This window comes from Phyllostomus hastatus, unplaced genomic scaffold (genome assembly GCF_019186645.2).
Source record: "Phyllostomus hastatus isolate PE091 unplaced genomic scaffold, TTU_PhHast_1.1 phas_contig_196, whole genome shotgun sequence".
Lineage (NCBI taxonomy): Eukaryota > Metazoa > Chordata > Mammalia > Chiroptera > Phyllostomidae > Phyllostomus > Phyllostomus hastatus.
In genome coordinates, this window is record NW_025333709.1 from 628,068 (window position 1) to 649,407 (window position 21,340).

Here is a 21,340-nt window from a genome sequence, read left to right on the forward strand (position 1 = left end):
GAGCGTAAGGGTATGTGGGTGTTTTCTAGACAAAACTTTCTCCGAAATCGCGGCAGCGGACGGCGACTGCGACTCGAGGTGGCGGTAGGCCTCTGGACAAGGAAGACCAGTGGTCCCGCCGGCCACCTGGCCATTCCAGGGTATCCGCCTTGCAACACCGGGGTCCCCACTTTCCGGACCCCGGTGGTGCCGGTGACCGCAGTGTGACCTTGAGCAAGTCTCTTTAAGAGCCTGCTGTTGGCCATCAGCAACACAACAGGACAAAAGACAAAGACGAGTTATAAGGACTGGAAGGAAGTGAAAGTGCCATTATTCACACCAAACATGGTTCTCTACAAAGAAGTACCAAGGGAAGATAGGGCCAACATGTGATAATGGCTTCCGATGCGGCCCGCACCCCACACACAGCAGTGGGGGCCGAAGCTTTGCACCCGCGACAAACGGGAACGTTTGGGGAAGTACCGTTCTCGACAGTCGGGTTCCTGTGCGTGGACGTGAGGTTTTCAGACCTTCCCTGGGAAGGTCTCCTCTGAATGGAACGGCGAGAAGTCTCATTCCTGAGCGGGAAGACAGCGCAGGCGTGGCGGGCTTGCCGACCACCTGCACGTCCTCACGCTCTCTGCTCGCTTTCCCGTAGGATTTGTCGCTGCTGAGTTTTGAGAGTTCTTTATATATTTCAGGTGCAAGGCCTTTGTCCCTTTGTGCTTTTGGCATCAAGTCTAAGACCTCTGCCCAGCCCTAAACCCCAGCGATTTTCCCACAAGTGTGATACTTTCACACTTGACATTGGAGTCTGGGGCCCATTCGAGGGTAACTGCTGGTGGAGGTGTGAGGTGGAGGCTGGGGTCCAGAACAGGGCCTGTGGACGCCTGATCACTGGGCATCAGGGGCCCCTGGGGGCTCTCGGCCACCATCACAGCTGCCGCCCCCGAGCACTAGTGAGCAAGTGGTATCCACGCTGTCCTTGACTTCCTAGTACCAGCCTGTGCGGCAGACACTTCCATCCCAGCTTTACACATGGGGGCACGAAGCCCTGCCACACAGCTGGAAGGGACCGAGCTGGGGCCGGGCGGCAGGTCTGTGTTCCTCGCCCTGCACGACGCTCAGGCCAGGCGGCGCGCTCTGGGGCACTGTCCACTCCGTGTCCTTCCCGGGAGGCCAGCCCCGAAGCCCCCGAGGGCCTGTATCTGGAGCCTTTGCTTCCCGCCCACCCACCCCGAGGGGGTGTTTTCACATCAAGCTGTACATGCACCTTCTGAAGGCATTTTACTGCAGAAAGTAAGGGTTCTTTCAAAAGCATGCAACGGTTCACGTCATTTTAAGCTGACGCTATGGGTTGGGGGTTTATCCTCGGACACATCACGCAGGAATTAAGAGCTTCTCAGCTGGAGTCCCCTCGAGCTGACGTGCAAGGTGCAAGATCTTCCAGCTCGTGACCAACCGTGCAGTGACTCCCAGTCAAGGCAGGCTCCCGGACAAGCGCACGAGGAGGAGCAGCTGGAAGGTTAGGCCTCGCTGGTCCGGGGAGTCCAGCAGCTCTGGGTGAAGAAGCAACACGCTCCGGTGAGTGAGTCCCCCCCGGGGGGGGCCTCGGCCCCGAGGCTCCACGCTGCGGGGCACGCCCTGATCTGAAGTGTGAGTTTTACAGAGTGGCCTGAGCCCTATGAAGGCCTGCACGTGGAAAGCAAAGAACACAGCAATGACAACAAAGAAAAAAACCTCAAAGCAAACACCCCTATGATTCTGAAAGTTAACACGCAGCCCAGTGACCCAAAGGCACGCTCCCCGCACCCACCCGCCACGGGCACACGGCTGACCCTGGCTCAGAGGAGACACTCACACGGTGCTTCTCCAGGCACTCGCGGTTGGCTGAGTCTGGTACCGTGGCTTGACCCAGCAGGCCTTTCACATTTGCCTTCGTGGAAAGAAGACACTGTGAGCTCTGCGGTCATCAGAAGAGTCGCCCACCTGGGTCCCCCGGAAGTGCAGCCTTCGGGTCCAGGCTGTCGACTCGCCTGGGTGCTCATCGCCACGGTCCTGCCAAAGGGACAGAGGCGTCAGCGACCTGACGGCCGAGTTGCTGAGAAAGCGCACCTGGAGGTCAGGGTCCTGACGGGCCGGCGAGAACCCAGAAGGGCCTCATGGTACCCGGGAGCGGGGAGTGGGGAGTGGGGGCGGGGGGCGGACGACCACCCCGAAGGGCCGGCCACGTCCCTCCGTCCACGGGGCGCCAGGAAGAGGACGCACCAAGGGGACCGAGACAGCCGTCAGCTGGGAGCTGTGAAGATTCACCGGGCTGGAGGGACCCAGTTCAGTCCCGACACATCCCGGTTCGGCGGGCCAGGCTGAGACCAAGGACACCTCCGTCCCAGCGGGCTGGGTGCTCGTAGGCCACGCAGGAAATCCTGGATTACGTTAGCAGCATTAAAAGGTGGGCACAGAAGCCTTGAAGTTCGATTTCCTTGGGGCTCCGGAGCCGCCCAAGAATTGAAATGTGAAGGAAGAGCTAGCAGCCAGAGCAGATTCTTCCGGAACCCAAGCCAGACTTCGTGCCCCCACGCAAGGCCACCCCAGCTGCCCACCTCACTGACAGGAAAGCCCAGGTCCACCCCCCAGCCCCGACCCTGACCCCTCCTTCACCGGCTGCGGCCAGCCCAGGCGCCTTGACCCGGTTTAGGGCCCCACACCCACCCTCCCCAGGCCTCCGGTCTCGCCCTCCTACAGCATCAGCCCCAGGTCCAGACCCCCACACTGCGACTGGCCCTCCTCGGATGGACGGCCCTCAGCCTGGACACCTCGGAACAGAGACACGGCGCACCTGCCCTCTGTCCCCGGCACGCACACCACCACCCTCCCGCAGCACACCAGGGGGGCTGTGGCGGACACTCCCGAGGGCAGCGGTGGGCGGGGAGTGGAGGACAGGAGTCCTGGCCACAGCAGTCCCTGACCCCGTCAGGGACCTCCGAGCCCCGCCCTCTGGAGCCCCTCTCCAGGAAAGGGGCCGGCCTGCAGCTGCGTAGCTTTCTCAGCCTGCGCGCCATCCTCTTCAGTCCAAACTGGAAGCGTGTCTGACAATGTGATTTCCCAAAGCTTCTGAGTCTCCTGTGAACAGCGCTGGGGTTCCTGTGACAAGAGCCACACACACAGGCCTCCTCAAAACAAGCGCTGCCCTGCCTGGAGCCCCTGCTGAGCGACCAGGCCCCACGTTTCTGGGAAGTCCTCCTGTTGACGGCCCCACTCCAAAGAGGCCCTGACACTGCTTTATCTGGCCACGGACCACGTCCTGCTGGCTGCTCTCCGACCTCGGGTCCACTCAGAGGCCGTTCCTCGGAGTTGGCCTCCCTCACCATCTGGAAAGGCTGGGACCGCTGGGACCTCCCAGGGCCGCTCCCGTTCCCTGGGGGTGTCGGCGGTGGGCAGCCAGAGGAACCTTCCGAGCCGACCGGCAGTCTCACCTGGGGCGCACCACGCCCCGCCTCCCAGCACCACGCCAGCATGTGCCGCCCCTGCCCTGCCCGCCCCGTGCCCAGCCTCCCACACCTGAGGACCTGGCTGGCAGCCCGCGCACCAGCCCCCTCAGGGCCCTTGCCCCCGCTGCCCTGTGTGTGGGGTAAGTGCCTGTCCCCAGAGGCTGTCCCTGCCGAAATACCACTATTGGGCCTCTCCCAACCACTCGTGTGTCCCACCACCCGGGGACGGCCCCCCACTCCCTTACCCTTGAACCTGACACCACATTCACTGTCTCGCCCCCAGCAGGGCACCGCTGCCTGCACGTCCGGTGTCTGCTGGACGGTGCCCGGCGCGGCAGGGGCTCAACAAACGCTGGACGACCAGGGACGGGCTCCTGCCCTTCGGAAACGCCCACCCCCGGCCTGAAGGGAGTCTCAAAGGAGCGCTTGGGGCCCACAGCCGCGGGCGGCAGCAGCGGGCAGGGCCCAGTCCCGCACTCACTCCGCCCCGGTGCAGACTTCGCAGCCTGGCTCGGGAGGCGGGGCAGGCCGGCAGCCCGCACGCCCAGGCCCCGGGTGAGCACCGGCCGCCCTGGCTCCGGCTCCAGCCCCGCAGCAGAGGTAAGGCCTCCTCAGCAGGAAGCCGGGGGGGGGGGGGGAGATGGACGGACACACAAGTCTGGGCCACGGGAATGGTTCTGCCCCCGCCGTGCACTGGCCTCCCCGTGTCACGTGGCGCGGACGGAAGCTCACTCGGATCCTCCCAACACAGAAACCGTCCCAGCAGCTAGCCCATCTGGCAGCGCAGCCAGTCCGTTCAAGGTTCTTTTTATTCTTGCAATCTCATTCCGTACAAAAGCAGTAGAAACAGAACAGTCTCAACGAGAAGTGTACAGCTGAATGCCTGGACAGAAAATGTGTACATCGTCATTTACAGCGACTTTACGTGGCACGTTAACTGGGTGAAAATGTGCTTCCTGAGCCCCTTTGCTGCCCTAGCTCTTGGAGTGCGTCCAGCAGAAGACCCACCTCACACTATTTACAAGTTCCCCACTAAGACTGTGTAACTGAGTAAAACCTGTCACCTCAGCGTCTCCGACTCCCCAGTGCTCTCTGCATGTGGGCAGGAGCCTCCTCGACATACTGACGAGAGGCCGAAAACTGAGTTCCCATGAAGACGTCCAGGGGCCCGAGTGTGCGACACCCCGACGGACACCAGCCCAGAGCGCCGACGCCAGCCCGGCCCTGCCCACACCAGCCGTCGGGGCAGCGGCAGCCTCTCGCCGGGACAGGGGCGGAAAACCAGCTCCGGTGTGCTCTGGGGGGACACGCGGACGGCGGGGACCGAGCGGTGAGTCTCTCGTAAGGTTGCGGCCAGGTCGGTTTTCACCGGATTTAGTTCCGTTTACGACTTAAAACATGCACAATTCACTCAATGTACGTAAAATTGTTTCTTAAGAAAAGAAGGCGAGGAGAACAATTCACCAGGAGAAAACAGACCACGAACAGGAGCCGCCGTGTGCCGAGCACACGCTCGCGGGGCTGGCCCTCCGCCGCGCCAGGCCCGAGGCGCTGCACGGCGCCGGTTGGTTAGCTCATGGCCGAGAAGTCTTTCAGGGGCTCGGTTAAACAGGCTTCCAGGTCGAACTCGTCCTCCAGCCGGCAGTCCACGTGTCTGACTTTGGTGGGTGTGCCCGAGTACATGTCCTGGAACAGAGGCGGTGGTCACAGCCGGCCCACCCAGGCGGGGAGGGCCCCCTCCCGCGGCCCCAGCACCCCAGGCCTAAGGCCGGTCACCAGGAGCAAAGGCCTGCAGCGCTGGCGTGCACCACAGGGAACCTGTGGCTGATGAGGCGTCACGAGTGACATTTCACTCTGCCACAGCTGGGCGTGTGCGACCCCACCCCACTAACCACCGCCCCCCAGACTGGAAACTGCCGGGCCCTGCGAGGCCTCTCTGAGCCGCAGCCCCTCAGCTGGGACGGGGGCTCGGGGGCTGCTGTGCGGGCTCGGTGACCCATGTCCCCACGACTGGTGAGGCTGTCACACCAGACTACCTGAGCGCCAGCACGGGGGACGAGGACAGCCCCTCGCCAAGCCCATGTCACCCCAAGCGCGGAGGCCACTCCCCACACCGCGCAACCCGTGCGAGTCCCGTGGGAGCCCCGCTGTGCAGCGCACCGGGTGCGGCGGGGGCAGGCGGGGCGAGGGCACCGCGGTCCCGGCCGTGCTCACCACAGAGCGAGCGCGCAGGGCCTGGCGGCGGGGACCGGGCTGACCCGGGGAGGGTGGCGCCAGTGCACGGGCTTCCGAGCTGCTCGCGCTCCGGCCAGGGGGACCTCGCGGGATGCGTGAATGTCTCACAACCCCGAGGGGGCTTCCCAGCCGAGCCGGCTCTCACACTGGCTGCGCCGGCCACACAGCCCACGTGCGGACACTCTGTGGGCTCCTGCGTGAGGGCAGCAAAGGGCCCGGCCTTTCCCAGTGGCCTGCTGATGTGGGTCTGCTCGGACAGGGAAGGCTGCGAGAGCCCTGGCCGGGGGCCCGGTCGGACACGCCAGGGCTGCGGGTCTGGTCCCCATGGAGGACACACGCAGGCAGCAACCAACGAGCACGCCCGTCAGTGCAGCCACGCACGGCGTCTCTCGCGCTCTCCCTCTAGGTTAATTTTTTTTAAAAGTCTGCAAAAATGTGCACCCACCCAAAACCATGGAACTGGAAATGTGACTTAATTGCTTTTAATGTCGGACCCCTCCCCCCGGCAAAAGCATGGGATTTTTAAAAATTGGCAGACATGGGGGAAACCCCCAGACACACAGCACTGCACTGGTGACGTCAGGCAGCAGTGCGCCGCACAGGCCCAGCGCAGCCGGGAAGGGACGCTGCAGCCCGAGGGGAAAGACCTTCTCCTTTTCCAGGAAAATGGGATTAGCTGGACTGAACCAAAAACCTAAATGGAGGCCACTACCTAGGAATGCTCCCACTCCTTCAGATGGTCACCTGAGGAGGGGGAGGGGCAGGGGGAGGGGCAGGGGCCCTTTCTCAGAGGCGTCCGAATCACAATGCGGCGAGAGCGCAGTTTACGAAGGGCGTGCGTGCCCGACCCATGATCGACCCGTGATCCGAGACACCACGCCGCGAGGGGAGCGAGGACAGGCACTCACCAAGTTGTTGTCCTGAGAGCTGGCCTGGGACTCGGAGCTGCTCTCCACAGATTCCGTCTCCATCTCCCCGAGGTCCACGGGGCGCCTGTGGAACCAAACAGCCTCAGCCCCACCGAGCAGAGCCGGGGGACCTGTGCCATGGCGAGTCCCACGAGCGCTCGCTAAAGCCCCTCGGCCCCGCGACAACGGCCTTCCGGGACTCGCCGCCTGGACCGCGCCTGCCCAGCCGCACAGAGGTGTGGCTGTCTCGCCCAGGGGGCAGCGGTGCACACCCTCAAGTTGAGCACCCCTGCCAGCAGAGGCACCGACCGAAGCCAGGTCTGGGGGTGGGGGCGGGGGCAGACCGGACGACCCCCGTCACTCATTTCTCCAGTGCTCCACCCGTGAAGAGAATGGGACACTGTCACGCTGGCAGAAACATCAGCATAACATCTGTGAGGCCGCATTTGTGAAGCCACGCTAGAAGTCGTCTCGAACACGACAGCTTCTAATAAATTTCCCTGGCACAAAGCGAAAATCCAAGAAACTGCAGCAGAAGGCGGAGCAGGACCACACTCTCCACCTCTCTGCTCGCCCGGCATCCTGACCACGTGGCACGTGTTCAGGCCTGAGGTCTTCCCAACAAGACGTGGATTTAAAACCAACAGGGAAAGGACAAAACCCTTAAGTTTTACTTCAATACAAATTATTCAAATGACTTTCAGACTGTCGATCCTAAAAGCCAACAGAAGAGGCGCTGGCTGGGTGGCTCGGGGCCGTCCGACAGCCCAGGGCGCAGACCAGACCGGCCGACACCGCAGACAGGGGCGGGAGGACAGGCCCACCGTTCTCTGCCCCTCCCTCTGAAGTCGGCCACCTCAAACGGTAAGTAAACAAAACCCCACCTGTTTCTAGACTTTCTAGCCTCTGTTTTGACAAATGACTGCCTCGTGACAGCCCACCCGGTCAGGGCGCGAGCTGCAGAAACAGAGGACGGGAAGGCAATACAAGCCCTGACCCACGTGGCTCAGCAGGCTGGGCGTCGTGCTGCACACCGTGAAGGTCGCCGGTTCAGGTCCCGGACAGAGCACAGGCCTGGGTGTGCGAGTCTGGTCCCCATCCCGGTGCGTACGAGAAGCATCAGATAGATGTTTCTCTCCTACTAACTCCCCTAAAAAATAAGTATATAAAGTCCTAAAGAAAGAAAAGCAGTAGACATACATTTCTTGAAAATCACACCCTTCTTCAGCTGGAGGGTCCCAAAAGTGCAGAGCCACCTTCCAGAGTTTGATCTGCTGGTCCCACGAGCGCCGGCTGTACTTCTTGAACTTGTTGGGGGTCTTGGGGTGGATGCCAGGCTGCCGAAGGTGCCTGCAGGAGAGGAAGGTTATCCCAGCACACAGCCCGAAGACCCGCCCAAGGCTGCTGCGACTGCGCTCCTAAAATGTCCCAGGCCGGTGTTCTCCAAACGAGCCAGGTGGTGGCCGGAAGAGCACCGCCTCTCTGACTCCCTGACCCCCGTGACCTGTGCCGAGAAAGGCGTGTCTGAAGCCCAGTCCTTCCGAGGAAGCGGCACCCGCCTGAGAGGCGTGTGTCCGTGAGGGAGCCGGGAGCACGAGCGGCCTGGGCGTGCGGGCCGCGCTCCCGGGGCCCCAGGAGGACCCTGCGCCGTGAACACCACCCCCCCCGCCCTCGTGTCTGCGAAGACTCGGCGGCTACAAGGCAGCTGCGAGTCCTGAGAAACGGGATGTCCGTCTCATCTACTCAGCCCTTCCCGCCCGTGGCTTCTCCAGCACCGGCCCCCGGTGCCTTCACACAGGCAGCCGGCTGGGGCCCAGGGCCAGCTTCACCGTCTGGGCGTCTGCGCGCCGGCGGCCTACCTGGGGACCTCCCTGATGTAGCGGTCGTAGGCCATGGTGTTCTTTCCGTAGTTGATCTGCTTCTGCCTCCTCATCAGGACGCTCTCGTCCGTCTCCAGGTCGGCCGGCACCGCGGGCGGGGCCGCCTTCGCATCACAGCTGCAGAGGACGCAAGCGACACCAGAACACCCCTCGCAACCAGAGTCACCGTGCAGGAGGGTGCAGGAGCAGTAGCCGAGGGGCCCGCCCTCGGGAGTGCAAACCAGACAGCCCTGGCACGGCCCACACCTCCGCGCGCGTGGGAATCAAGCATGCGACAGACACCGGGTTGGCCAGAAAGCTCTTTGGTTCTCCGTGTGCGGCCCCAACGGCGCTCGGGTGCTTGTCTTTAACTTCGCCAGAAACCGTGTGGTTAGGCTGTACTGCGACAACTGCCACAGCAGCATGCGTTTACAGAAACTTACAAAATTGGTGAATTTTTGTGCAGCCGTTTTAATATTGAAGATAGAAGAAAATAAACATTTCTGGCATGTTACAGCTTATTACTTCAAGGAAGGTGAAAATGAGGCTGAAGTACAAAAACAACACTTGTGCAGGGTGTGGAGAAGGCGCTGTGACTGATGGGACGTGTTGGAAGTGGTCTGCGGGGTTCCCTGGGGCTGCTGGCGTTTCGGCCCGACGGCCCTGTGCTGCGGGGCTGTGTTCTCCGCACGGGAAGGTGCTCAGCACAGCCCTCGGCCCCTCCCCACGAGAAGCCGTGAGCGGGGGACCGCCGAGACTCAGCACTCCAAATCAGTAAAGTTATGGGTGAAAATGAAAAACTTCTCTTTCGCTTTACGGGAAGAACTGAACGGGCTCTCTGGCCAGCCCGGCACAATGCCCCCCAGCCAGTGCAGAAGGGACTTGCGGTAAATGCCACAGACACCCCAGCGCCTCCTGGGCCCGCCCTTCCTCGGGGAAGGGCCACAGCCTGCCCCACCAGGAAGGCAAGAAGACAGCACCCACCTTCCCAGCGACGCCTTCCGCTCTCTCCCGAAGTCGTTTATCAGGAGCTTCCTCTTGTACCTGGGGGCCGAGCAGAGGTTGCTGTTGTTGGAGGGCACGGGCAGGGCCATGACACCCCCGCGGCGTCCAGAGCAGCAGGGGGACGCGCGCCGAGCGCTGTGGGCGGCTGAGCAGGGCCGGCTGGGCCTGCCGGGCCGTCTGTCGTCCACCCGTCCCCCAGCCACTCTCTCTCAGGAGACGACGGAGTGCCTGAAGCCAGCGGTCTGGAGGGAGCACCATCGTGCCGGTGCCTGCAGGCCCGCAGGGAACGCCGGCTCCTCGAGGCCGGAAGAGCCCTAATGCAGGGGCCCCGACCCCGGGCTGCACAGCAGGAGGGGGCAGGGGGCAAACCAGCAAGCCGGCCCTGGTGCCCGAGAGGCTGGGCACCGCTGCCCTGACCAAGACCCCAGCAACAAGGACACTCAGCTCCCCGAGCCCTGCAGCCTCAAAACACGCGTGCGTGTGCTAGCTGGAACCGAGGGCTTCCCGCTGACGGCACAGCTACCTGCCATAGGGCCTCTGTGCCAGCGGGGCACACGCACCGCCTCGACCTCGGAGGGAGGCCCAGCCCTCGCCGTCCGTGGCCCCATGGGGGAGGCTGTCTCCACCAGGGCAACGGCCCAACCCTCTGCCACCGGCACCGCGGACCGCCCCCAGCGGCAGGTCCTGTCTCAGCTGTCACGCGTCACTGTGCCTCCTCCCGCAGGGCAGCGGCCGCCCGCCGTCGGGGCACCAGGGGGCAGAGAACCGGCTCGTCTCCGGTGTCTCCACCGCAGCACTGACCACACAGCGTCCCGTGAGGACTGAGACCCTGCCCGCCCCACACCTCCTCTCTCTCCAGGACCCCCGGGGGGCAAAAGCCCCTTTCCAAGCTGTCAGACAGCCGCCGGGTCACCCTCCGTGAGCCGAACTCTCACAGCCCCAGCCAGGGTGAGGCTGCCAGCCGCCCCCAGCACCCACGTGCCCGGGGGTTACCCAGACGGTGGCACTGTCACAGGGGGTGTGGTGGACAGAGGGGCCCAGACAGAGCAGGCCTGGTCTACAAAGGAGGACTATTTTCAGAGGGACCTGTGAGACAACCGAGGAACAAGGAAGGTCCCCCACACAACCTAAGAGCGGCAGACAGCCCCCAGCGAGGGGTGACGGGGTGGGGCGCACGGAGCACCCAGGTACTCCGAAAGCACCGCCCCGAGCCTTGGGAGCAGGGCACGGAAACCAGGGCAAGCAGCCGAGCTCCGCGGCCACCGGACTGAGGCCCGCCCACGAACCGCAGGGGGTCGGGGACGCTGGGGGGGGGGAACCACGTCTGCCGACGCCCGGAGCCCCTGTGCCCGCACCTCTCCCGCACAGGCGGCTGCCAATGCCCCAGCCCTGCAGCGGTGGGCCGTGCCACCCCACCCCACCCCACCCCAAGCGTCCCCCTCAGGGGGAACAGCGCGCTCCTGGCTCAACACACTTCAGCTCGTCACGAGCCACGACATTTTAACTCCTTGTTCACCCAGCTGGGTCGGACAGCACACATCGACGGGGAGAAAGGCCCCCAAACACCAGCGAAACGTCACCGAGGGAGACAAGCAGGGCTTCAGGGGGCGCCCCCTGAGCCGAAGAGTCCACAAGAGGAAGCAGCTCAGAGCTTGGGAGAGCCTGGGGCGCGACTGCGAGGGGCGCAGACGCCAGGCCAGGGAGTCCCTTCTGGGCTCTGGCCACTGCGGCGGCTGCCTGGGCCAGGCGTCGGCCAGGAGCACGCTCGCCCCTCTCTGCAGAGAGCACCTCCCGAGCCTGCAGGCCCGGCGCCCCGCATGGAGGGCTGGGCACGACGTGACGGTCCTCTGCCAGCCAGCCGAGGCCCGCAGGGACAGCCACGAGACAGCAGTCCTCAAACCTCAGGAAGCAGAGTCGCCTGGAGGGCCCCCTGGAGTTTCCCTCCCAGCGGGCGAGCGTGCGGGGGGCCCGAGAACCCACACTTCCGCCAGGGTCCCAGGAGCTGCTGGCGCTGCGGGCCTGAGACCAGACGCTCGCGCCCGCCGCGCCGACACCCGCCCGCTGTGGTCTGGGGCGGACCACAGGCAGCGTTTCCGAATGTGGTCTAAAGCACACACCTTGCGATCTCTTTGTTCACTCTGGTCCTCATCTCGTCCTCCTCCACGGCACTGGCCCAATCCGAACACCTGGAACGGGGCTTCGGGCCCTCGGGAGTGGTGAAGCTGCAGAGAAAGGGAAACCCACCCGAGCCGTGACACGCTGGCCGTGTCCTTTCAGGTGGGACACCGGGACCCAGCCCGAGGGAGTCTGGGGAGCGTCGAGGGAGGGGCCCTGCCCGCTCCCCCAGGGACTCCCTGGCTGGCTGCGTCTGAAAAGCTGCTCTCTGGACTTTGGTGGAGCATGCTCTGTGCACCCACCAGGGGCCAGCTCAGGCCACATCGTGAGGAGAGAGTCCGTGGGGAGGCAGGCGGGGGTCGGCAGGGCCTCCTCTGCACTGAGACGGGGCCTAAGACAGTGCGTTCCCTTCTGTGCAAAAGGAGTTCATTTTCTGGCTCCTTAAGGACGTCAGGGGACACACTTCACGCTGAGCAGAGTGACCGGCACCGTGAGGTGACCTGATAAACAACGGCTACGGGCTCCTTGCAGACGTGCAGGTGCTGACTCAGAACACGCCCCGTGACGGTTAAAACTGGGGGGTGGGGGGACAGGAACAGACACGGGGGTCCTCGCTGCATTAGGACTCCGTCTACGGGGAAAGGTGGCCCCCGGGGCGGGGTGCTATGGAACCCAGGAGCTCAGCTGCGCCCAGAGCTCAAGGAAGCCGTTGAGATTAGACAGTTTGAACACACAAGGCTCGATGCCAAGAACTCCAGCCGTTAGAGTCGCTGGTCCATCATTAAACGTCAGCTCATGTTTTCACGATAAGCAGCCCTGTCTGCCCTAGGTGCCCGCCCACGACACACTGGAAACACAGTAGCAAGTGATGCATCCCTTCATGAAGCTCTCCTTTCTTCTCTGGTTGCCCCGCCCACAGACTCCCAAAGTGGATTTCCAAAAGTAACTTTCCAAAGTCTGAAAACCGTTGGCAGAGTGGGAGCCCTAATCAACGACCCCAAAGCCAGACGGACTCTGTGGCCGTGTCAAGGATGCGGAAACGCAGGCTGGGCCACTGGCTGGACGCGGGCAACCCCACTCACTGGCTGCTCGCGGGGCTCAGGTCTGGGTCTCCTGAACGTTCCACAGGTGCTTACGAGTGACCTGCCGCTGCATCTCCCGTTCATGGGGCTAAAGCCCCCTCTTAGACGAGGCAGGGTACACTCACCCCATTCCACCCGCAGACGGGAGTGCTCCCGGGGAAAGCACTCCGGCGGAACCAAACCTGCACCCTGTGACCTGTGAGCACGTGCCGCTGGCCCCGGGCCAGGCCCCGCCCACAGGCCCGGCCCTGGTTGCAGGACCGGGGGCTGCGGAGAACAGCGTCAGGCCAGGCCGTGTGAGCCGAGCGGCAGGGGAAAGGGCGGAGGACTGGAGCCTTCCTACCGCACCGGAAGCGGAAGGAGGCCCGAGTGGCTGGCTGGGGAGCCTGTGGGGACACACACCTCTCCTCTTCACCCGAGGGGAGCCCACGGTGCTCCGGGGCCTCAGGGCTGCATCCCACCGGTGCCGCCGCCCCAGTCTTCAGTCTTCCCATCCAGCCCAGGGCCCTGCGGGGTCCCTCCTGGCTCACCTGTCCGCTCTACAGGCCTCACCTTTGAGACTCACGGGAGCGGCCTCCCGCCACTCTCTGATCCCATTAGCTCCCGACGTCATCCGCTCTCCTGGCACCTTCGCAGCCTGACCCCCGACCCTTCCCCAGGCCAGGCCCAACCCGGCCAACGACGGAGCTGCTCAGCTCCGAAACCCCGGGGCCGCCCTGCGCCCCGCAAGTCACGGGCACGCCCTCGGCGTCCGGCCTCCAGTCTCCCCTGCGCCCGCTCCCCGGCACTTCTGCTTAGTCGTCCCGCGCCCACGGCCTCCGCCCGCCGGCAGGACAAAGGCCTCGGTGCCTGACGCTCCCAGGGACCGCAGAGCCAGCGCCGCCGGCCACGGGCACGACAAAAGCGGAACCTCGCCGGGCACGGGTCCCGACCTCGCTCCGGCGCGCCGCCGCCGGGCCTAGGAGACACGCACACGCCGCAAAAGGCTCCCGGGAGAGGGGAGCGCTCGGCTGCCACCTCGGCGGCCCCGACACCTCACCTCCCAAGGCGGCGCCCGCCCAGCAGCCCGAGAACACAAAGGGGCGGCCGCCTGAGGCGCTGACACCTTCCACGGGGCCCCTCCCGGGACCCGCAAGGGCCGCGCAGTCGCGCGGGGCGGGACGGGCGCCTGACACCCTGACACCCCAGCCACCCCGCCGCCCACGCCTGCTGCCCCGAGTGCGCGCAGGGCCCACCTGTCGGGTCTGCGGTCGTCCGCCGGCTTCGCGGGGCCCTCGGCGTCCTCGGACGCCCCGTGCGGGCCGTCGGCTCTGCGCTTGCGCCCGAGGCTCCATCTCGCTGGCGGCGGCGGGCTGCGGGCGAGAGGCCGCGTCAGGGCGGGCGAGCCGGACCGCGCCCCCCCGCCGCCCCGCGCCCCGGTCTGGTCCGCCCGCAGCGCGCGGCCCGCCCTCACCTGGCGTCGCGGTCGCAGCGGCTCCGGTACCTCGGGGGGCTTCGCGGGCTGCAGGCCATTTCCGAAGAGCAGCAGCCAGCGCGTCTTCTCCCGCGGCGCAGACACACTGAGCGCCCCGCCCCCAACCGCCTTTATCCACCCCGCCCCGCCCCGCGACGCGCTGTCCCGCGCCCCGCGGACGAGACCAACGGGCCCGCGGGGGGAGCCCGCTCGAACGCGCGCCGCGCAGGCGGCCTAGGACCGTAGGCGACGCGAAGACGCCGTTCGGACGCCGCTGGCTGCAGGAGGGCAGACGCCGTGGGGCTGACTGAGCACGTGACCCAGAAAAAAAATCGCCCCTCGACGTGGAGGCGCCCGCAGCCCTCGGGCGCTGATTGGACGCTCCTTCGCGGGCAGGGCGGGGCACTGGCGGGAGATTCGGGAGCGCGCGACGCGGACGCTTGCGGGGAGGCCAGAGGCTCGGCCCTCCCATTGGCCCAGGCCCTGGCGAGGGCTGTCTCCGATTGGTCCACCAGGCGGCGGCGTTCCGCGCGCTGGCGGGAACGGGAACCCGGAAGGGGCGGTGGCGGGGACGCGCGAAAAGCTTGTCTTCACCCCTCGCACGTCTGCGGAAACTTGTGAGCCGGGACGGCGGCCGGCGCCGCGCATGGTCAGGTCCCACCTCCCAGCACCGCTCCCTCGGCCGATTCCAGCGCCGCCTCCCGCGCTCAGCCCGCCCCGGCCCGCCCCGCCGAGCCCCGGCCAGGAAGAAGGCCCCAGGTGGAAAGAGACCTCGGATTCTGGACGCAGAAAAGTCGAGTTTTTTTATTTGTTTTTCATTGATTGGAGAGAGAGAGTGAGACACCGACTTGTACGCGCCCCGACTGGGGGTCGAACCCTCAACCCTGGCGAACCAGGGCGACGCTCTAGCCCGCGGAGCCACCCGGCCTGGGCTTACATGTGCCACTCCCCTAAAACTATTTCGGGTCCGGCAGCGAGAGCGTTGGGGAACTCGCCCCCTCCCACCCCCGAGCCTGGGCAGCAGGCCCTGGGCCCCCCAGGCCCCTACCCCGGACTTCGCAAGAGCAGGGGGAGGCCTGCGCCCTCGGGCCACCAGTGTCCCGGGTTGACCTCAGTCCCCCGGGGCCCAGGCCACCTCCCCTCCAACCGGAACGCCGGCCCCGGACCACTGGGCCCGCCCCCCCCAGCCGCTCAGGGGAAATGGGCTTCGCAGATCTGCACCCCAGCAGGAAAGCGGAGGGGAGGTCCCCCGGGAGGCGGCCCCCTTCCTCCTCCTTCTGCACGCAACCCCCACACTGAAGTGGGCACACTTTTAGGGTGGCTTCTCCTCGCCTGCCACCAAAGCTTGAATAGCAGGAAAAACAGTCCACTCGGAGAAAGTGCGTTTAACCTCAGGCTAAGGTTTTATTGAAGGCTGTGTCACTTAACTACAACAGACTTATCTTTATAAAACTAGGTCAGTTCCTCTTGTAGAAAAAATGCCCCGCACCGGCCCTCCCCAGGCAGCACCTGGAACTCAGCCTGGCGCCTCTACTGCCTTCACCTGCTGCGCACCCCAAGGGCACACACATTCTCCACCCACAGATCCCTGGGGTTCAGCATGGCCCTGGGTGCGCTGGACCAGCTGGGTGCATCGCCTCTGCTTAAAGGGGCCAGTTTTAGGGGGTTTTCGAGTCACGAGTCTGAGGGCTCCAGCGGCCATACCGTCTGAGCGGGGCCCTGGCACTGCCCCCACACCTGCACCGCCAGAGCTCGGGGAGACACCAGTCGGTGCCCTGGCTGCTGGGCATGTCCCCTGCTGACCCGGGTGGGCCCCGTGGGCTGTGGCCAGTCCCTCCTGCATCCTCACAAGTTCATGTAAAGGCAGGACGTCACTATGGCACTCGGTCTTCAGCTCACCGCCTCACCAGCCAGGAATTTGGAACTCAGCTCTTCCCTGCACTCTTGGGGGCAGCAGAAGGCATACAGGCAGTGACCCTCCAGGGGACGAGTGGCCCTGGGAGCACACAGCTAAGGGACAGGCACCTGAAAGCAGCCAGTGCCTTGCCTGGCCCCTGATGGGAAGCCGAGTCCCTGGGGGCCAGGAGCGATTAGGGGCCCCTCCATCCAGGAGCAGCCACCAGGAAGCCCTGGGTGGTGCTGTCACCACGCAGTGGCACCCTGGGTCTCCCCTCCACTGCCAGGTTCTGCCCCAGCTCCACAGAGCAGCCTCCGTGGGGCCAGCAGCCAGCGTGGGGACGGTAGCAGAACTGACCACAACCCGTCTCGGGTGAATCTGCGTCTGGCATGTAACCAAGAGGCAGATGTGCTCCATAAAATTAAGGCAAGTGGCCCAGGTCAGGGCCGTCTGGAACAGGCACCAGTCTCCCAAAAGCAGCTCAAGGGGCCCGAACACCCGGGCAATGGGCCCACGCTGTTCTGTGACCTGTACCGCCCCGACCCAGGGGGTGGGAAATGAAGGCGGCAGGCCCGAAAGATCCATCCCCCGCCCCCACCCCAACTCGGGCAGAGAACTTCCTTTCTTAAAAAAAGCCCTTGTCCTTCTGCCGCTGGGTAAGGAGGCCTGGGCCTGGAGGCCTGGAGGCCTGGCTGCTCCCCGAGGCAGCAGTGGAGGCCCTGGCAGGGCTGGAAGGACGCCCACAGCCACTCCCTCACCCTGGCCCAGACAACTCAGCGCACAGCACACACGTCCAGGATGCAGAAGCGTGCACGGCAGGTGGGGCAGGGCACACGGCTGGCCAGCCAGGTGTCAGGGCGCTGCGGGTCCTGGCGGCTGGCAAACCACTTGCCCATGCAGGTGAGACACCACATGGGGCGGCAGTAGCACTGCTGGCACTCGCCCTCGGCCGCCTCCTGGCAGGTCTTCACCAGCTTCACGCTGGCACGCGTCTGCATGCAGCCGATGCACGCCTCCAGCTCCTACGGGTAGCCCAAGGAGGTCACAGGAGGCCACCGGACACCCCCGAGGGGTCCCCCACTGCACCCCAGGGACCTGGTCCATGGAGGCCTAGCAGGAGGAGCCCACCCACCACCCCGGCCCTCCCACAGCCCCCCACCTGGCTGCTGGGGACAGCATAGGCCGGGTTGACCTCCACCAGGGAGGCGAACGTCTCCAGGAACAGGTCGCCCAGGCTCTGGCGGATGACCACGTTGGCCGCTCGGAGGATGGGCGCCCGGATCTTCTCGCACAGCTCGCCGTACTCCGTGGAGTTCAGCCTGCACGAGGCGGGGCTGCTGAGCTGGGGTCCCTGGGCCCTGTGGGGCGGGACCCTGCTCCCCGGCAGCCTGGCGAGAACCCTGGGACGGGCATCAGGGAGGCCAAGACTGCACCCTGCGGGGACCAGGGTGCCCACAAACAAACAGAACGTGGAGGCTGCAGGCACAGCCCAGCTGCCCAGTGAAAACCAACCCACAAAGATGGCCACGAGGCCAGAGCCAACAGACCCAGTGCCTGGTCTCTGCAGGTTCAGGAGCAACGCGTGTCCCAGCAGGGGCCCAGCAGACCAGTGCGGCCTGAACGAGACGGGAGGACCTCGGCTCCAGCCTAAGCCTCCGAGGTGAGGCAGCCACCCAGCCTCTGTCCCGTCCAGCCCCCGCAGGTCCCCGTGAGCTCCCCCGAGAAAGGGGAGAAGGCAGCTCAGAGGACACGACGTGGATAAAGGGGAAGCGCAGGGGTGCCCATGGGGCAGGAAGGGAGCAGAGGGTCAGGGAAGAGGCCTGGGGCAGGTGACAGGGGCCCTGGGCAAAGGTCACACCGGAGGGGCCACTCCCACCCGTCAGCGCCTCCCAGAGGGACACCGAGACCGGAACCATGGGCCAGCTGGGCATGAGGCCCGGTGGAGCTCCAGCCCCGGCCCACCACGGGCCCACCTACCGGATGTCGAAGGCCTGCACCGCAGGGCTGCTGCTGGCCACGCGGATGGTGAGGAGCTGCACGGGCAAGTTCGAGTCCGGCGAGAGCTCGTGCTGCTGTGACTCCGTGACAGTCAGGTGCACGTCCTGCTGCTGGGCCACGTGTACACGGTACGTGGTCACCTTCATCACCCACGTGTCTGTCACAATCACGCGGGCGCCCGGTGCCCCTGTGGCAAACTTGTCAATCCTCCGGAACTCGGTGTTGACGGAGGAGGCAACGGCCTGCCAGCCCGACTGCGGGAGGGCGTAGAGGGCCAAGGAGCGGGCCAGCGGGTGGCGGGCCCACCCATCCCGGTACCAGTAGTAGATCAGGGTGCCGGCAACGGTGGGCAGGAGCACCGCCAGCAGGAAGAAGAGCCGCCAGGCCTCTGGGGCCTGGCTGGGGGGGAAGAGCTGTTTCTCCGAGGCTGCGAAGCACATGCCCATATAGTAGCCTGCAAAAGACAGGGCGGCCTCAGTGGAGGTCGGACCGCCCGGCCTCCGTCCTCCCGGTGGAGCCCACTGACAGCCACAGTACTGCCCAGGGAGCCCTGACCAGGTCACTTCCTGTGACCTCACAGGGAACCACTTCCTCTCATACCAACCCTAGGACTGACCCTCTGCCCCGGTCAGAACCCCAGGCCAGATGGGTCCTAGCCACCTCCACGGCCTGCCGGGCCCAGCCCGTGCCCACGGCAACAACTCCAAAGGCGAGAGAGGAGTGTCTTTAACTCGCCGCTGCAGTTGGCACCTGTGAGCACTGAAAACCAGCAAAACCCAGGAGAGGCGAAAACAAACGCAAGGCCTGGTGCTGCCCAACACAGATTGCCCCACCCCCTCTGAGGAGGCAGATCTGAGTGTGGCCCGCCCTAGCTGGGAGGTCACAGGTCACGCGCCAGACGCGCCAGGCCCCCCGAGGGCCAGCCCAGGGCCAGTCCGCTGGCTGAAAGGAACGAGGCAGGTGCGAGGCAGGTGCGAAGGGCTGCACCGGCAGGCCTGCGGTGGCGAAGGTAAGAGCAAACACCTGCGCTGGCCCCGCTGCGACATCTCGGGGTGCCCTGTCGTGCGGCGGTGGACACTCGGCCTGTAAAGGCTCCGAGCTGTCCCACGCAAACGGTAACGAGAACCGGACACTGGGCCCTGAGCCCGGCCACGGGACGGGCTTCACCGGCATTTCAACTGTCGTCGGACGGGAGGGGGCGGGCGGAGGAGGCGAAGGGAGTGAGAAGTACAAAGTGGCAGTTCTGGCGCCAGGCCGTGTGGCTCACTGGGTTGGCCGTCATCCCGAAAAGCAAAGGGTTGTGGGTTCAGTCCCCGGTTGGGGCGCGTGAGGCAACCAGCCGACGTTTCTCTCTTTCATAGATGTTTCTCTCCCTCTCTTTCTCGGTCCCTTCCCCTCTCTCTAAAAATAAATAAGTAAAATCTTAAATAAAACTAGTAGTTACAGAACAGTCGAGGGAGCCCTGACCAGGTGGCTCAATTGGTTGGAGCATCATGTCATACACCAGAAGGGGGAGGGTTCGATTCCCGGTCAGGGCACATGCCTGGGTTCGATCCCCTGTTGTAGTTGCAAATGGGAGGCAACCAATCGATGTTTCTCTCTCACGTCAATGTTTTCTCTCTCTCTAAGAATCAATAAACATATCCTTGAATGAGAATAAAAAAAAAAGAACAGGGGAACTTGAAGTGCGCAGTAGAGAGTAGAGTCAGTAACGTTCTATCAACTACGTGTGGTGCCAGGTGGGAGCTGGACTCACGGTGACCACTCCTTAAGGCCTATGTCTGATCACTGGGTCACACAGCTGAAACTAGTATTGTACACCAACGGCGGTTGAGAAATAAAAAACTATTAAGACGCGCTCCACTAACCCTTCCAGGTGTGGCCTCCTTGAATCCCTCCACCCCCAGGAGTTCCGGTTTCCCACAGACAGCCCCCATGCACTTCCAGCCTGGGGTGGGGGGGCCCTCCTGGCTGCTCTCCACACCCACCAGGGCTGCTGCTTCCGGCTGCCGGCTGCCAACCCCTCCCTGGGTACACAGGGCTGTGGGTAGGCAAGAGCCACCTGCTGCCCCAAGCCTGATTCTGCCCCCAAGTCCTCCAGAGACCCCTGCCTGGCTCCCCACTCTTCAGCCTGTACCCCGGCCAATCAATCAGCAGACAGACTCTCCCCCCAGAGGCCCTCCAGCACCAGGGTCACTGCCCAGTACAGCCCCTGGGCACGGTGGGAGCAGCCTGGCCACACACAGGCTTTCCCGTCTCTCCTCCTGTGACGCCCCCAGGGGTGGTATCACCCTTATCTGCCTGCCCTTCCCACACCCACCGTCCAAGGCCTGGGCCAAGGGCACCTCCCCTCTCGGTTGGAATCTGTTAACTTACGCCCCTCTCCTGGGAGCCGCCACCCACAGGACTGTGCGCCATCCGCACCAGCTGGGCGAAGCATCGCCTCTCCCCAGGGCCCTGAGCCTGCGTCTCTGCCACCTACAAACGACCAGCTGCCGCCAGTAGGGAATACATGGGCGGCTGGCCAGCAGCCTCGGCTCTCGGGGAGACGGGGAATCCCAGAACCCTCCCTCGACTCTTCCCGATAGAGTGGTCCCGCGGCCCGGCCACCTCTAGGGCCCCAAAGCTCCCATGCGAGCCCCGGCCGGGCCGACCACTTCCGCCTAGCAGAGAGGGGGACGCCGACCGGGAGGGCGGGGGGCCTCACCCAGGGGCAGCAGGGAGTGGCAGAACAGCGTGGCGGCCGTGCGGCGCTGATGGTAGGGCACGAAGGCGGCGTCCTCGCTGCCCAGCCAGCCGGACAGCAGGTTCTGCACTGTGAGCCCCGCCGAGTGGAACTCGGTGGGCGTGAACACGAAGCAAACGGCAAACACCAGATAGGCTAGAGTGAAGGTGACCTCGGGACTGTCCATCGTGCCGCCGCCGACGCCGCCGCCCACGGCACGGAGAACGGCCCCCGGGTCCCGGTCAGCCAGGCGCCGGTACGGCGCGGGGTGCCCTGGGAGATGGAGTCCCCCCACGGGCCGGCGAGAGGCATTCTGGGAAGTGGAGTTCTCACACCCCGGACAGAGCCCGAAATCGTGAGCCGCGCGTCAGTCCTCGCGAGTGTTCGGTTCCCGTTCAGACCCGCCTAGAAGGCGGTGCTGCACCTGGTCCCATTTTACAGCTGGGGAAGCTGAGACTCTCGGGCGAGCGGCCCCCCAGGCTCCAGCCTCTCCGCGCAGTACAGTCGCACTCGAAGCGGAGCCCGAGATCCCCGGTCGGCGGAGAACCCTGCAATCACCGCCCGCCCGCGAGCAGCCCTGCCCCTTCACGTGC

General features: G+C 64.9%; 2 protein-coding genes across 2 annotated transcripts; both read right to left on the minus strand.

The window, feature by feature from the left end:
• Positions 1–4,261: 4,261 nt before the first annotated feature.
• LOC123815969 (stem-loop binding protein) lies at positions 4,262–14,283 on the minus strand. Its single transcript, XM_045834706.1, has 8 exons — positions 14,128–14,283; positions 13,910–14,026; positions 11,595–11,699; positions 9,457–9,516; positions 8,473–8,610; positions 7,814–7,963; positions 6,614–6,698; positions 4,262–5,156 (listed from the first exon to the last, which is right to left on the minus strand). Exons 1-8 carry the CDS (start codon positions 14,184–14,186, stop codon positions 5,040–5,042), a joined length of 831 nt encoding a protein of 276 aa, XP_045690662.1. The 5' UTR covers positions 14,187–14,283; the 3' UTR covers positions 4,262–5,039.
• Positions 14,284–15,507: 1,224 nt separating this feature from the next.
• TMEM129 (transmembrane protein 129, E3 ubiquitin ligase) lies at positions 15,508–21,325 on the minus strand. Its single transcript, XM_045834291.1, has 4 exons — positions 20,730–21,325; positions 18,002–18,476; positions 17,184–17,343; positions 15,508–17,046 (listed from the first exon to the last, which is right to left on the minus strand). Exons 1-4 carry the CDS (start codon positions 20,932–20,934, stop codon positions 16,798–16,800), a joined length of 1,089 nt encoding a protein of 362 aa, XP_045690247.1. The 5' UTR covers positions 20,935–21,325; the 3' UTR covers positions 15,508–16,797.
• Between the last annotated feature and the right edge of the window lie 15 nt (positions 21,326–21,340).

What these genes read in the sequence shown, in the direction of transcription:
- TMEM129 (XM_045834291.1), bottom strand. Translation starts at nt 20,934, where the DNA reads ATGGACAGTCCCGAGGTCACCTTCACTCTAGCCTATCTGGTGTTTGCC. An exon ending in CCACTCCCTGCTGCCCCTGG is followed by an intron (nt 18,477 to 20,729) that starts GTGAGGCCCCCC and finishes TGTCTTTTGCAG; the next exon opens with GCTACTATATGGGCATGTGC. An exon ending in GTGCAGGCCTTCGACATCCG is followed by an intron (nt 17,344 to 18,001) that starts GTAGGTGGGCCC and finishes CGCCTCGTGCAG; the next exon opens with GCTGAACTCCACGGAGTACG.
- LOC123815969 (XM_045834706.1), bottom strand. Translation starts at nt 14,186, where the DNA reads ATGGCCTGCAGCCCGCGAAGCCCCCCGAGGTACCGGAGCCGCTGCGAC. An exon ending in CGCTGCGACCGCGACGCCAG is followed by an intron (nt 14,027 to 14,127) that starts GTGAGGGCGGGC and finishes TCTCGCCCGCAG; the next exon opens with CCCGCCGCCGCCAGCGAGAT. An exon ending in GTGAACAAAGAGATCGCAAG is followed by an intron (nt 9,517 to 11,594) that starts GTGTGTGCTTTA and finishes CTCGGCCCCCAG; the next exon opens with GTACAAGAGGAAGCTCCTGA.